The 14,299-nt window shown below is 40.5% G+C and overlaps 1 protein-coding gene across 2 annotated transcripts in view; it reads left to right on the top strand.

Moving 5' to 3' along the window:
* VCAN (versican) overlaps nucleotides 1–14,299 on the top strand; it is a 158,352-nt gene that overhangs the window by 16,075 nt on the left and 127,978 nt on the right. For both annotated transcript variants that reach the window (XM_075932193.1, XM_075932194.1), the window contains exons 2-3: nucleotides 416–491; nucleotides 13,389–13,766. In XM_075932193.1, the coding sequence (XP_075788308.1) occupies nucleotides 422–491; nucleotides 13,389–13,766 (448 nt within the window). In that variant the 5' untranslated portion in view covers nucleotides 416–421. The remainder of the gene's footprint in view (nucleotides 1–415; nucleotides 492–13,388; nucleotides 13,767–14,299) is intronic.

The raw sequence follows: 14,299 nt of genomic DNA, 5'->3' as shown, positions 1-14,299 counted from the left end.
AATTTTACCCAGGAATAAATATTGCAAGCAGAAAGTCCCCTTAAACAACCTGTGTTCAGCAAAATGATTGAACAAATTTGTTATGGCAATGTTTGTGAAATGAAATGGACCCTTGATAAGTATGGCAGGTTCTAATTTTCTAAATGATGGCGGTTTTTGTACCCAACTACAAATTGGGTTTGGATTACTTCTCATTTCTTTAAGACCATAGATCAGCCAGCAGATGCTAATAACTTTCTGCCAGTACTGTATTAGATTCAAACCAGTGATTTAAAAGAATCTTAACATTAATCCATTCCTCCTGATAAATAGCTTGTTGCTGTGTGTCTGTATCTTTAATATTAAGGATAGTTATTGATGTCGTAAGTACTCACTAGAATACTTTTGACTTACTCATTTTTTTCTTTATTTGTAGGTCAAGATGTTATTAAATATAAAAAGTGTCTTATGGATGTGCTCTACCTTAGTTGTAACATATGCACTGCATAAAGGTAAGTGTTCTAATGTGAAAACATATACTAGAACTGTCTGTTAGGGATTCTTAGAGGCAGTATGATCTAGAAGGGGATAGGTTCAAACCGTGGGACTCAGGCCATCTAGTTTTGTTTCTGCCTCTGCTCTGCTGAATAACTTTGTGAGTTACTCCCCTTTGTGTGCCTTTCCTCTGCTTTGTTTGTCTTGCGTATTTGGATTTCAAACTCTCCTTTGAGGATTCTAAATGTTACAGTAATACAAATAAGAAAGATGTAAAATGTAATCATGTAATGCAGATTACCATAAAGAATTCAGCGTTTTCCCTCCTCAACATTCTAATAATAAAGCTATGATTCTCCCAACCAAAACCACCATTCATTTTATTAAGGCAACAAAGAGTAAACACATCCATGTTTAGGGGCTTTCTGAGCTGATTTCACTCTCTTGGCAAACACTTGCATATAAAATGACTATTTCTTTTCTCCAGCTCTTAGAAAATTGTTCAAAGATTTTCTAGAGAAAAAGGAATGGCTGAGGAGCTTAAATGGGCCCACTCATTACAAAAAGTAAAATAAAGTTTTCCTCAGAGCATGATGGAAGCACCACTATTTTCTACTTAAAACCTTTTTATTTTTGCTATCCTTCATTGAACACATAGTAGGCCAGAGAGATTAGAGTTGTCCTCAGGAACAATAGACTGAAAAACTTCATGAGAGGGTCAGGAGCAGATAACTACATTTCCGTGATTTTGCCTTGGAGAGCTGGGACCTCTTTGGTTAGTAAATGGCAACGTTTCTAGTTTTCACTTGGTAATGTAATTGAAAGTATTGCATACCACGGTGAGATATAGATTTAGATTCAGTGTTATCTTTAGTCTACTGTTATATGGGGGCTAGTAGGCAAGCAAAATCATTGTGGGAAGGGTTTTTAGATTAGCAAAATGTGTTTAGATGCTAAAGTATCCTGTGATAAATTTAGAAGTCCTTATCCAGTGAGTTGTAATGTTCCAGTAAGACAGAAATATCTAGCATAAGCTACAGTGAAACTAAAAGTTATTAAGCATAACAAGCTAACTTCAAAATGGGGGTAATTTATACACTTGTAAATGGGTATTATTCACATGATGAAAAGCAGAAGGGTGATGTTAGCAGGAAAAGCAAGTAGCAGGGGAAAGAATGTACAAGAAGCAGCAGCTCCAAACCTCATTATACATTCCTATTAGTTTCTGTTCCTGACACTTCTGTGCCCTCCTGACCTAGACTGTGTAATTCTACTCACACTCACATGAACACCAAGCTACTGTTGTATAATTTACACCACCTTTTATTGCTTCTTAATTTGGCTCAAAGATTCTCCAGTATGGGATTAGCTGTACATGTGTAACCTACTGATCAGACTCAACTAGTAGTAAAAAACAATAATATTAGGCCAGATTCTGGCTGGTGCTCATCTGCATGTGGTCTAGTGGGAGTGCCTGGAAAGAGTTTCCCACTCCTAGAAAGGCAGTCTGAACCTTTAGTTAGAGCTCTAGTTTTATCATGGCAATTCTAAATAAACCTCACAGAATGGCCATTGTGAAGAGGGCAAAAGCAATGGGAAAATACTTTCCAAAAGATTTAATGTCAACAGATTGGTTTATCTCTCAAGTATCTGTTGTTTTCCATTGTAGAACAGATATCAGGCAGAAAGCTCACATTTGCAATGCCATTTTTACTCCATCTTGGAGTAAAAATTGTTACTGATCATCCATTGGTATGGTCCTTTGTGTCACTTGGTTGCTTTTGTTCTCTTATAATCTGTCACTCAGCTCAAGGTTAAACATTTGCAGTCTTGGTCCTCTGTGGGGTTTAGTCAACTGCTTGCCATCGTATCTTCCCCCAAATAAGTCCCCTATCATGCCAAAATCACAAAAGGCCTTGATTTGGATATTCATAAGGATTTTTAACATATAAATCCTGAAATCCAAGATTCCCATAATAGGACACGATAAAACACCAACCTTATTTGTAACATGCCAGATTACAGATAAGCAATATTTTATATATTTGCCATTAATTACACCCTTCTGCATGGGTTCCATTGTCTGAGAACAAATAACTGTTCTTAACTAATTGTGGGGTGCTGAGTTCAAAAATTATATCTATTTTTGCCCACGATGTACAGATTTTCTGAAAACTGGAGTCTACTTTTTCAAAAATGCTATTATAATGTGTTATTCAGCCTCCCCCAAGTTACGAATGAGTTACGGACCAAACAGTTGGCCGTAACTCGATCCGTTCGTAACTCGGACCCCATTGAGTTACATGTGACTGCGCTGTTTGTAAGCGCGGGTTGCGTTCGTATCTCAGGGACCACCTTTACGACCGCTCCATGGGAGCTTTGGTCGTAAGAGCGAACGGTCATAACTCGACTGTTTGCAACTCGGGGAGCGGCTGTATATTATATTCAGTGATTTATTTTCAAGAACTTGCATGCAAAAAACCCTCAAATTAATTGAATTAGTCAAAATGAATGTCATCTAGCTTAATTTTATTGAAGAGGATCGCCAAATTATTATAAGAGTAATAAAACAGAATGGTTTCATTGTTTTATGTTTTGAATGATATTTACAACTGAATTTTCTGCATTTTTCTTCATTTCTTCAGCATTTTTCAAGTAATCCCCTAACATGGCATCTCGAGGTTGCCTGAATGATCCAAAGAAGGAAAAACAGAACGTAACAGATTTTATTAGAAATGTTTATCACACCTACTTTGGTATAAAACTTGAGGATCAAGACTTTGGAACAAAACTGTCACAAATGTAACAAAATATGCCTGGATCATTCAAGCAACCTCGAGATGCCATGTTAGGGGATTACCTGAAAAATGAAGAAAATGAAGAAAAATGCAGAAAATACAGTTGTAAATATCATTCAAAACTTAAAACAATGAAACCATTCTGTTTTGTTACTCCTATAATCAGGGCTCGACAAATAATGCAATCTACTCGCCCGTGGCGAGTAGATTGCAACCCGGAAGAGCCGGATTCGGGCAATCTGTGCATGGACAGAACGATCTGCACACACGCAGATCGCTGGACAGCGCGGCTGGCGAGCCCTGCCTATAATATATAAAATAATAATATGGCAATCCTCTTCAACAAAATTAAGCTAAATGGCATTCATTTTGACGAATACAATTAATTTGAGGTTTTTTTGCATGCAAGTTCTTGAAAATAATTATTTTCCTGAAAATCTTGGAACTGTCAGTGAAGAGCATGGGGAAAGATTTCATCAGGATATCAAGATGATGGAAAAGAGATATCAAGGATGCTGGGATGTCAACATGATGGCTGATTACTGCTGGTCCTTGAAAAGAGAGACTGATGGTGAAATGCATAAAAAGTTGTCAAAAAGCGTTGATTAAGTCGCATCTAATCATTTAAAATTACTCAGTTGTTAAATTTCACACTTTTCTCTTTTGTTCTTTAAACAAGGACTTACAACAGACCTTCTAAAAGAACTATAACTTACTATTTACCAAGTATTTAATGCATAAAGTGGAATAAAAAGCATGAAAAATGTCCATTTTTTTCTTTTTGATTTGTGAAAAATCCTTACGTGATAGAGCAAAATGGATGCAATTTTTTTAAAATCAGCATAGTAAAATTATGTAAAGTCACCTATTTTTATCAAAACAACTGAAACTTTGTTTCAATTTGCAGACCAGTGTTATTGTTCTAGTCTTTATTACATTTTATCATCTCTCATCCTTGTGCTTGCCTCTTTTGATAAATATCTAACACATGCACAAGGTAAGTTTGTTAATTTTTATGTAGCCACAAAAGCATTTTTGGGTATAAAAGTAAATCACAGAGTCTCTGTGTTTCTTTAAGATCCTTAACATTTCCATAAGATATTTTTGGGAGCAGAACAGCAGGGAATCCCACAAAAACCTGTGAGGTCAGAGGTGTGCCCCATCACAGGACCTGTGCCGTTTGCTCTAGTGCACATAAAGGATTAATGACAGAAGTTAATGAACAACATTTACACTGGTTGTTAGCATGACATTCACTCCCTTTTGAACTAGCTGATGGTGTAGTATATTAGGTTACAAACTGCACTAGTGACTGTGATACATGTGGGAATTTACCTACCGGATTTAAACATTCATTTGTCATGTCACAAATGGGTGGGATTTCAAGACGACCCTATAAGCCTGAAAAGAGTAGAAAAATCCCCTCAGTAGTAGTCTGACACTTATCTATGACTAATACATAATAAACATCTCTTTGTATCTGTATATTATGTATATGTACGTGGGGGTGTATTACAATGTTCAGGTCTGCAGATGGAATTTACATTTGCCTGGTTTTCTATGATTTACTGACAGAGTATGAGAAGTAATTGATCCTCCAGTACTCTATGCCTGGTTTACATCTTCCCTCTCTTTACTGTAGTAGCTCAGACCACAAACCATCTGGTAAGAACACAGTGAAGTTTTTGTTGGGATCCAATTTATTACCTCTATTCTCAAAGCTCCATGCAAGTCCTTGCAGGTAGTCCTGATTTTTTTAAAAAAGTTAACAATCTAACACTGTTACATTCTTAAGTATTGAATTTCTTTCTTAAAAGATTTAGAGTTAATGAGCAGAGTTTGCTTAGGCTCAGAATATAAAGAAATCAGATTTAATAGAGCACATGAGATCATAGGTATTTGTTATGGCTGCTACTAGACTGGACTATAGAGAGTATGCGTAGTCAGACTATTGATGAACTCTCAACAAAGGGTTTTAATTTTTCCCCTGTAAACTTGGCTTAATATAAATAGGATCTTTGATTCCATGAGAAGACATTTTTGTCTGATTACTCACTGTCACTTGTCATTTTTGTCTGTTCACTTCAACTTAAACACACAGCAAGACTATTCTTCTCAGCACCCTCTCCTACTGGCGGACATTCCTTTCTTTTGGATCCAGACCTCCTTATTCCATGCAGACCAATGGGTGTTGCTGTTAGTTTTATCTAAAATAGCCCAGCTGCATAAAAGTTCCATCATCCCCTTTTCTGCTTACTTCTCTTTTTTTCAGGGATTTGCAACTTTTGCAAAAGTAGGGATTGTCCAAGACATTCTGGGAGAAGGAGTCTTTGTTCTGAGGCAGGGAGCAAGTACTTCTTTTTACTTCAAAAGAAAGAGATCAAGACCTGCTTCACTGATAAGATGAGCTGACTTTTAAAACCCAGACTATGAACTGGGAGAACCTGAGGCAAAGTCCAGAACAACAGCTAGATGGAATTTTGGGTAGTCAAAAGGAAAACAGCTTTATTCCAGGTACAAGCTCACAAAGATGAAATTATATCAGGGAGTTTCAGGAGGTAATGGTAGGAATTTATAGCATCATCAACCTCTCTGTCTTTAATTACCTCCCTTTTAATTAATTATGCAGCCCATATTACTACCTATATTACTGCCTAGCAGCAGGCTACACTAACTTTGATTGGTAAAATATTACAGCAGGTTCAAGATGAAACTGCTCTGCAACTTTTAAATACTCACATCCAAACCCCTATATTTATGAGATGAGAGGCTCCAAGAAACCCACCAAAATACAGGAAAACTCAGTTAAATCTACAAAGGTTGGCCCTTTCCATGATCCTGCACATTCATGTGAATTAATACATGGAGGAAGAGCCCCACAGATAACATGGAGGGAAGAAAAATAAACAGAACTTCATTTCTCCTTTATTAGTATAAGGATTGGCTGCAACATGAGGGTCAAATTGCACTATAAGACATTGGTTCAGATTGATCATCATGGCAGGGGAGCACTCTGGTACAATCCTAAGGTACAATCCTCCCCCCAACTCCATCCCTTTGGACCATGCAGCCTGCTCGGTGAGCAGTTGATCAATTCCATTGGAAAGGACGGAACCATTGCTCTGCCCCTTTTCACCTCTCTTTGAAGTGACTTGCACCCTGACTGAAGTGGGAAGAAGCAGTGTCTGCAGTCCTCAAAGTGCAGGGACTGTAACTGACTTATTACAATTTAGATTTAGAGAAGGTGAGTACTTGAAGAAGTATGACAGATTACTTAGTGAATCCCCCATAACTTGACTACACTGTGTTTCCCTGGGCTTGATCCCACCATTGTAGCTGAGATAAATTTCCTTTTGACTTAACTGGGAATTTTGCTTGAACAAGGATTCCAAATGGCTATTTGTGGTGATTTGGACTTAAGTCTGTGTGTGTGTGCACGCGTGTGTGTCTTCCTTCCATTAACCAGTTGTATTGAAAAGGTTCTTATACACCATTTAGCAACAGAAAAACGTTTATATTAATCATCATCCCAGCTGGTGATTTCTCTTCAGTACATACATATAGGAGAACATTAGTGCTTTTAGGTCTCCCATGACCAGGCCTGCCTGCAGGAAGGCAAAAGGGACAACTGCCGTAGAGACTGGTGATTCAAAAGGGCACAGGGCTCCTGGCTGCCACCACTGCCACAGTACTGTGGAAGCAGTATCAGACTGGAGCACTGGGCCACTTAAATCACTGCCAGAGCCCCAGGTGACATGTTCTAGATGGTATTGAAGGGCTGGCAAAGGAGGCAGTCCCACCCCTTCTGTGAATACAGATCTTCCCCCTCCCTTCCCCACACACATACCTTGCCCAGTGGTCCTGACAAGTCTGTCAGCCCCCCCGTACATGGCTGTGGAGTTGAGTGAAAGGGCAGGAAAAATGGGTGTCTGGGGGTATGTCTACACTACAAAGTTAATTCGAACTAACAGACGTTAGTTCGAATTAACTTTGATAGGCGCTACACAGGCAAACCGCTAGTTCGAACTTAATTCGAACTAGCGGAGCGCTTAATTCGAACTAGGTAAACCTCATTACACGAGGACTAAGCCTAGTTCGAACTTACTAGTTCGAATTAAGGGCTGTGTAGCCACTTAATTCGAACTAGTGGGAGGCTAGCCCTCCCCAGCTTTCCCTGGTGGCCATTCTGGGCACCACCAGGGAAACTCGTCTGCCCCCCTCCTGGCCCCGGAGCCCTTAAAGGGGCATGGTCTGGCTACGGTGCCCGTGCCAGGTGCAAGCCTGCCAGCACCCAACCAGCAGACCCTGCACCTGGCATGGCACGAACCAGCCACCCGCTGCCACCCAGCCCTCTGCCTCTTGCCGGGACCAGGCTGGCGGCTCCCGGGAGCCTGCCCAGGTCCACAAGAGGTGGGCGCCCACCTGGTCTAGTGCGGAAATCGTGGACCTCCGCACTAGGCACGACCTCCGCACTAGGCACAAGAAAATGGCCGTCTAGGGCAGGATAGCTGCCAGCCTGGCCACCCAGGAGCAGGTTTGCATGAAAATCAGGGTGGTCCAGTGAGACCCCCGACACTGAGCCCTGAGCTTAGAATGGCCGTACTGGGTCAGACCAAAGGTCCATCTAGCCCAGTAGCCTGTCTGCCGACAGCGGCCAACACTAGGGACCCTGGAGGGGATGGACCGAAGACAATGACCAAGCCATTTGTCTCGTGCCATCCATCTCCAGCCTTCCACAAACAGAGGCCAGGGACACCATTTCTACCCCCTGGCTAATACCACTCCATCCTTCCGGCCATCCTTAACCTCGGTTCAGGGTCCACTCAATGTGGACATGCTAGTTCGAATTAGCAAAATGCTAATTTGAACTAGTTTTTAGGTCTAGATGCACTAATTCGAATTAGCTTAGTTCGAATTAACTAATTTGAATTAAGTTAGTTCGAATTAGTGCTGTAGTGTAGACATACCCTGGGTTCCATAGTATCTTCTATGATCTGCTCCAGGAGAGCTGCTGACCTAGGCAAACTGTCTGAAACTGAGGGGGCAGCTATTTGTTAAACACACAGGCTACGTCTACACTGGCCCCTTTTCCGAAAGGGGCATGCTAATTTTCAACTTCAGAATAGGGAAATCCACGGGGGATTTAAATAAAGATGTCCACTGCTTTTTTCCGGCTTGGGGAAAAGCCGGAAAAAAGCGTCTAGACTGGCCCGATCCTCCAGAATAAAGCCCTATTCCGGAGGATCTCTTATTCCTTCCTTATTATTTCAAAGTAGGAATAAGAGATCCTCCGGAATAGGACTTTATTCCGGAGGATCGGACCAGTCTAGACGCTTTTTTCTGGCTTTTCCCCAAGCCGGAAAAAAGCGGCGGACATCTTTATTTAAATCCCCCGCGGATTTCCCTATTCTGAAGTTGAAAATTAGCATGCCCCTTTCGGAAAAGGGGCCAGTGTAGACGTAGCCACCGGCAGTTATTGAACCTCTTCCTGTCCCTTATACTCTGCTGTCCTTGGTGACCATTTGTTTTGCCGGCCCTGTTCTTATTAAGGAATGGTCCGCAAAGTGGCATTGAAAGCACAGCATTCTGTGCTTTCAGTCAGAGGGAGGATGCTGAAGTAGCCAAAGGGATGTAAGAAGGGTTAAGAAAAGAAGAAAAGGCTGCCTTCAGCAGTGGACATTAAATCATGTTTGAGTAGCAAGCATGGGCTGCCACAGGAAATAAGTTTTTGGAACAGTGCAGGAACATCACTGACCCATGTTTAATTGCCAACTTTTTTTCCCCCCAAGTGGGGAAAGTAACTTTTTTTCAATATCCTATTTTATCTAATAACAAACCTAGGCTGATGAGCCTGCAAATTGGAACAAAGTGTACTTTTATTATAAAAGTACTATGGGATACTTACTTTGTAAAGTAGATGGATGTATTTGTGGCTACATGGCCTCCTTTCCTTCCAAAATGTTGCTCTAGATTAGAATAGATACAGACTGTATATCACAATGATACGAAAGAATAAACGGACACAAATCAGATATCAGGAATGGTAATATACAAAAATCTATAGGAGAACACTTCAATCTCCCTGGACACACAGTAGCAGATTTAAAGATCGCCATCCTGCAACAAAAAAACTTCAAGGACAGACTTCAAAGAGAAACTGCTGAGCTACAGTTCATCTGCAAATTTGACACCATCAGTTTAGGATTAAACAAAGACTGTGAATGGCTAGCCAACTACAAAAGCAGTTTCTTCTCTCTTGGTGTTCACACCGCCACATCAGCTGCTAGAAGTGGGCCTCATCCTCCCTGCCTGAATTGACCTCATTATCTCCAGCTTTACTCTTGATTGGTACTCTTTTCTTATGCCTGTATATTATACCTACCCCTGGAATTTCTATTACGTGCATCTGACAAAGTGAGTCTTTGCTAACGAAAGTTTATGTTCCAATAAATCGTTCCAATAAATCTGTTAGTCTGTAAAGTGCCACAGAACTCCTCGTTGCTTTTGCATAATGATATGGTTGCTGCTGAGAGCTTTCAGTCAATTCAACATGTAAATATCAATTCTAAGGAGAATATTTCCTTGGGGATGAGTGTGGATATTGCAGCTCACTGCAGTCACCACCAACTATTTGTGAAGATTATTAAAATTCCGACAGGCAAGATAATTAGAAGTAGGTATGACAAAGGATTAATAGACACAAATCAGATATTTGAAATGGTAATATACAGAAACCTGCTGGGGTACATTTTAATCTTGCCCAGGCACTCACTAATGGAACTTAAAGTGGTGATAGAATTTCAAAAACCAGCTTGAGAGAAAAGCTGCAGAATTTGGTTTCATTTACAAGTTTGATGCCTGTAATCAAGGTCTGAACAAAGACCTGACCTGGATGGGCTGCTACATTCTACATCCTAATGACATAAAAAGCTAAGCACCAGGTACTTATAGCCCACTCTATTACCCTCATTTAGTATGGACACTGTAATTGACAATATATTTTCCTATTTTTTCCCTTCTCTTTCCTTCCCCATCCCCTTTCTTTCTCTATTTATTTGTACCCTGGATCCCTTACTCCATTCATCTGAAGAAGTGGGTTGTGCCTACAAAAGCTCAAGATATCATCTACAGTGAAACCAGTTTTATCAGGCATATCCAAGGATTAGGTCGTGCTGGTTTTCTAAAAATTCTGGGTATCAGGAGGTGGAGTGGTAGCCGTGTGGGGCCTATGGGGTGGCCTGCTAGGAGAGGGCCATGAGCCACGGGGGTAGGTGGGGGGTGGAAGCCAGGGGGTGGAAATTGCGGGGGTGGCCTGCCGGGGGAGGGAGGGAACCAAAAGGGGACTGACCTATGGTGGGGGGGGAGAGGGGCTGGCTGTCAGGGGTGCCAGGCTTCTGGGAGCTACGGGGGGACTGACCTGCCGGGGAGGAGGCCAAGAGGCATGGGACGGGGGCTGGGAGGCCACAAGCTGTGGGGGTGCCGGGCTGCCGGGAGTTATGGGGGAGTCAGAATGCGGCCTGGCATCAGGCAGCCATATTGGACGTTCGCCTCTCCCCCAGGTTCATGCTGCACACGTCTGGCAGTTGTGGGGGGGGCGGGGGGGAGCGTCTGAGGAGCAGCCCGGCTTAAAGCGCCAATTTCCTTCTTTTTTTCTTTTAACAAGTTCTTTCCTGGCTCGGAAATTTGCCGGTTTCTAAAGTTTTCTGGCTAGTTACGTGCCGGATAGCACAAGTTTTACTGTACATGTTTTGTTAGTCTCTAAGGTCCTACAGAACTATTCATTGTTTTTTAAGCTTTTTTAGAAGTAGGTATTTAATTCTTTAAAATACTCTCTTTAATGAAGATATAAACATTTTTTAAAAAAACAGCCAGACATAATAAGAAATAGGAAATATTTTAAGACTAATTCTGATCTCACACCTGTATAAACTGATGGTAGCACCATTTAAATTGAGGTTTTGCAGTCTCTTACACCACTTTTACTGCCGGGTAATTCATTGAAGTTACATTAGCATAAAGCTGGTGTAATGGAATGGAGATTCAGACTGAAAGGCATTATCCTAATGAAAAACTTCAGATTAAAATCACAGCTTCTTAGTTATTATCCATTGATACCATTATGAGCTAGATTCTGACACCCTTGCTCAGGCTGAGTAGCACCTGACTCCAAGTAGCTCTCTTGATTTCACTGGGAATATTTGTGCACTAAGACAATACTCATTATGAGGAGGAACATTTGAACCTGGACTTTGGTGATTTTTGCTCAACAACCTATAATCCTAACAATTCTTTACCTTTTGGCTGTTGAATCTGACTAGTATTGGTCTTTCCCTGTTTTTACAAGTAGCCTCTTGCTGGACCTCTGGTCTCTAGTTCTTAACTGTAGTATGTGACTTGTTTAAATCTCAGTCATCATACATGGTGCTTTTCTGTAATATGGAGACACTCAAGATACCAGAGTGATGAACATAATATCAAAGTGAAATTTGACATATTTAAAGTATGTGCCATAAAGAGCTATCTATGCCTCTTTGAAAAAATAATTTAATCAACATTCAAATGCATTTTAACATAATAGTTTTTAAATAGTTAGGTGTTAACTTTCTTTCTTTAACATTTTCTTCAGTATAGATATAGAAGACATTTTTGACAACCAACAATAAACAGGTAGATAGTTTCCATGTGTTGCCAGCACTTGTTTCTTCCCTAACACTCTTGGAGTGTGTCTAGACTACAGGGCTTTTTGGAAAAAATGGCCTTTTTTGAAAAAACTTCCCCTGCTTCTAGACTGCTGCCAGGTTCTTTCGGAAGTAAATCAAAAGAAAGCGGCAGTTTTTTTGACTGCGGAAAACCTCGTTTTACGAGGAATAATGCCTTTTTTTGAAAGTGCTCTTTCAAAAAAAGGTGCTATGTAATGCAAACTGTGCTTTTTTCGAAAGAGAGCATCAAGACTGCCTGGGTGCTCTTCTTCAAAAAAGTGGCTTGCTTTTTTGAAAGTACTGGTTGTAGTCTAGACGCTCTTTTTCAAAAGAGGCTTGTTCGAAAGTATCTTTCGAAAAAGCCTCTTTCAAAGGAGGCTTACAGTCTAGACGTAGCCTTGGTGGTCAATATTAGTTTGCAGATATTACCTTTCTACGCTATGAACCCTAGTTCATTTAAAATGAATTAACATTATCTTCAGCCGTTCAGAGAAAGAGTTATGGAGCATGCCAGTATAAAAAGAAATAAATCTACATACATGATAAATAAATCTACATACATTGAACCATACCTAATAACTCAATGAGAATTAACAGCTGGTGGGTAACGCTAGCAAACTAAAAATCTCTTTCCAGACACACACTATAGGCAAACTGAATGAACAGTAGCCAACTTTCCCCTAAGGATATTGTTGGGTGAAAGCATTTCCCTGTGAAGTATTTGCAGCTGGAGATGTCATAGAAATATGTTAAAAGTCCTAAAATCACAAGAGGAGACCTTTCATGGGCTTCATTTGCTCCTTTACTTGAACACCATGTAATATTAGGTTTCAGCAACATGTTAAGGCCTGAGATTGGAAAAGAGGCAAACAATTAAAAATAATTAATAGTTGGGAGAATCTCACTAGAAAGAGCATTGTTTGACAGATGAAAATGAGTTCATCTGTGATAGAACAATGGGTAGGTTCTCAGAATTGTATGCACCCAAGGCTTTGGGTCATATTCTCCTCTTATGCTGGTTTTACTTTTGCGTAACAACAATATCTGCCTTGCACATGATCTTTTTCATCAGGAGATCTCACAGCACTTTACAAAAGGAGGGGGGCAGTAACATTCTGCCCATTTTGCCTAGGAGGAAACTATGTCTCAGAGAGGTGAAGCCATTTGCCCAAGGTTACCAAAGTAGGCTGAAGTAGAGGCAAGACTAGAACTCTTCTAATCCTAGTCCACTAGAGCACACTTCCTTTTGAGTTTGTTTCATTGACTCCAAATGAAGGAAGTCCTGATTTACACCAACATGTAAAGTATATGAGAATCAGTCCTCATGTGAGTGTTAATCCTTAAATTGCAATGCAGTTGATCTAGTTCTTACTTTGTTGGCCCACTAATGCAATGTTTTGCCCTTCTTTTTTTTTAGTTAAAGTGGAAAAAAGCCCTCCTGTAAAGGGTTCCCTTTCTGGAAGAGCAACTCTACCTTGCTTCTTTTCAACCTTGCCTACTCTACCCCCCAGCTACAACAATACAAGTGAATTTCTTCGAATCAAATGGTCAAAGATTGAACAAGATAAAAGTGGAAAAGATGTGAAAGAAACCACTGTTCTGGTAGCCCAAAATGGGAACATCAAAATAGGGCAAGGCTACAAAGGCAGAGTGTCCGTTCCAACCCACCCAGAGGATATTGGAGATGCTTCACTGACTATGGTTAAACTACGTGCAAGCGATGCTGGTGTGTACCGCTGTGATGTCATGTATGGAATTGAAGATACTCAAGATATCATCTCATTGGCTGTTGATGGTAAGGATTCATTTAATATATTTGCTGTTAATAATGATTTCTTATATCTAGTTAAAATGGAAAGGACAAACAATTATCGGAAAGTCAAAGCATTTAGAGATGCTTCAGTACCCTTGATAAATACGTTCCTAGTTACTTGTCTGCTATCATTTCTTCCTAGTAGTCTCCATCTTTCTTCTAAGACTCTCTCCAACAGGTATCCTTCTACTTTCCTCTTCATGTTTTTTTATACTTCCCTTTACACTTGGAACAATTTCTGTCCTTTCATTCACAAAGCGACCTGCTTCACCACCTATAAATACCTCCTCATGATGCTGCTTCTACTTAGCCTTTCAGTGATGGTCTCTGGAAGGTTCTATACCACCCTTCTTCAGGACTGTGATTTACAATAGTGTACGTGTGTGTGTGTGTGTGTGTGTGTGTGAGAGAGAGAGAGAGAGAGAGAAAACTGTTTTGCTGTTACTAGATTGAAAGCTTTTGGGGTAGGAGTTGTGTCTTTTCAAATGTTGGTATAGCTCTGGTAATTTGCTGGT

The sequence above is a fragment of the Pelodiscus sinensis genome, chromosome 6 (assembly GCF_049634645.1).
Source record: "Pelodiscus sinensis isolate JC-2024 chromosome 6, ASM4963464v1, whole genome shotgun sequence".
Classification (NCBI taxonomy): Eukaryota; Metazoa; Chordata; order Testudines; family Trionychidae; genus Pelodiscus; species Pelodiscus sinensis.
This window is presented reverse-complemented; position numbering and strand designations above follow the sequence as displayed.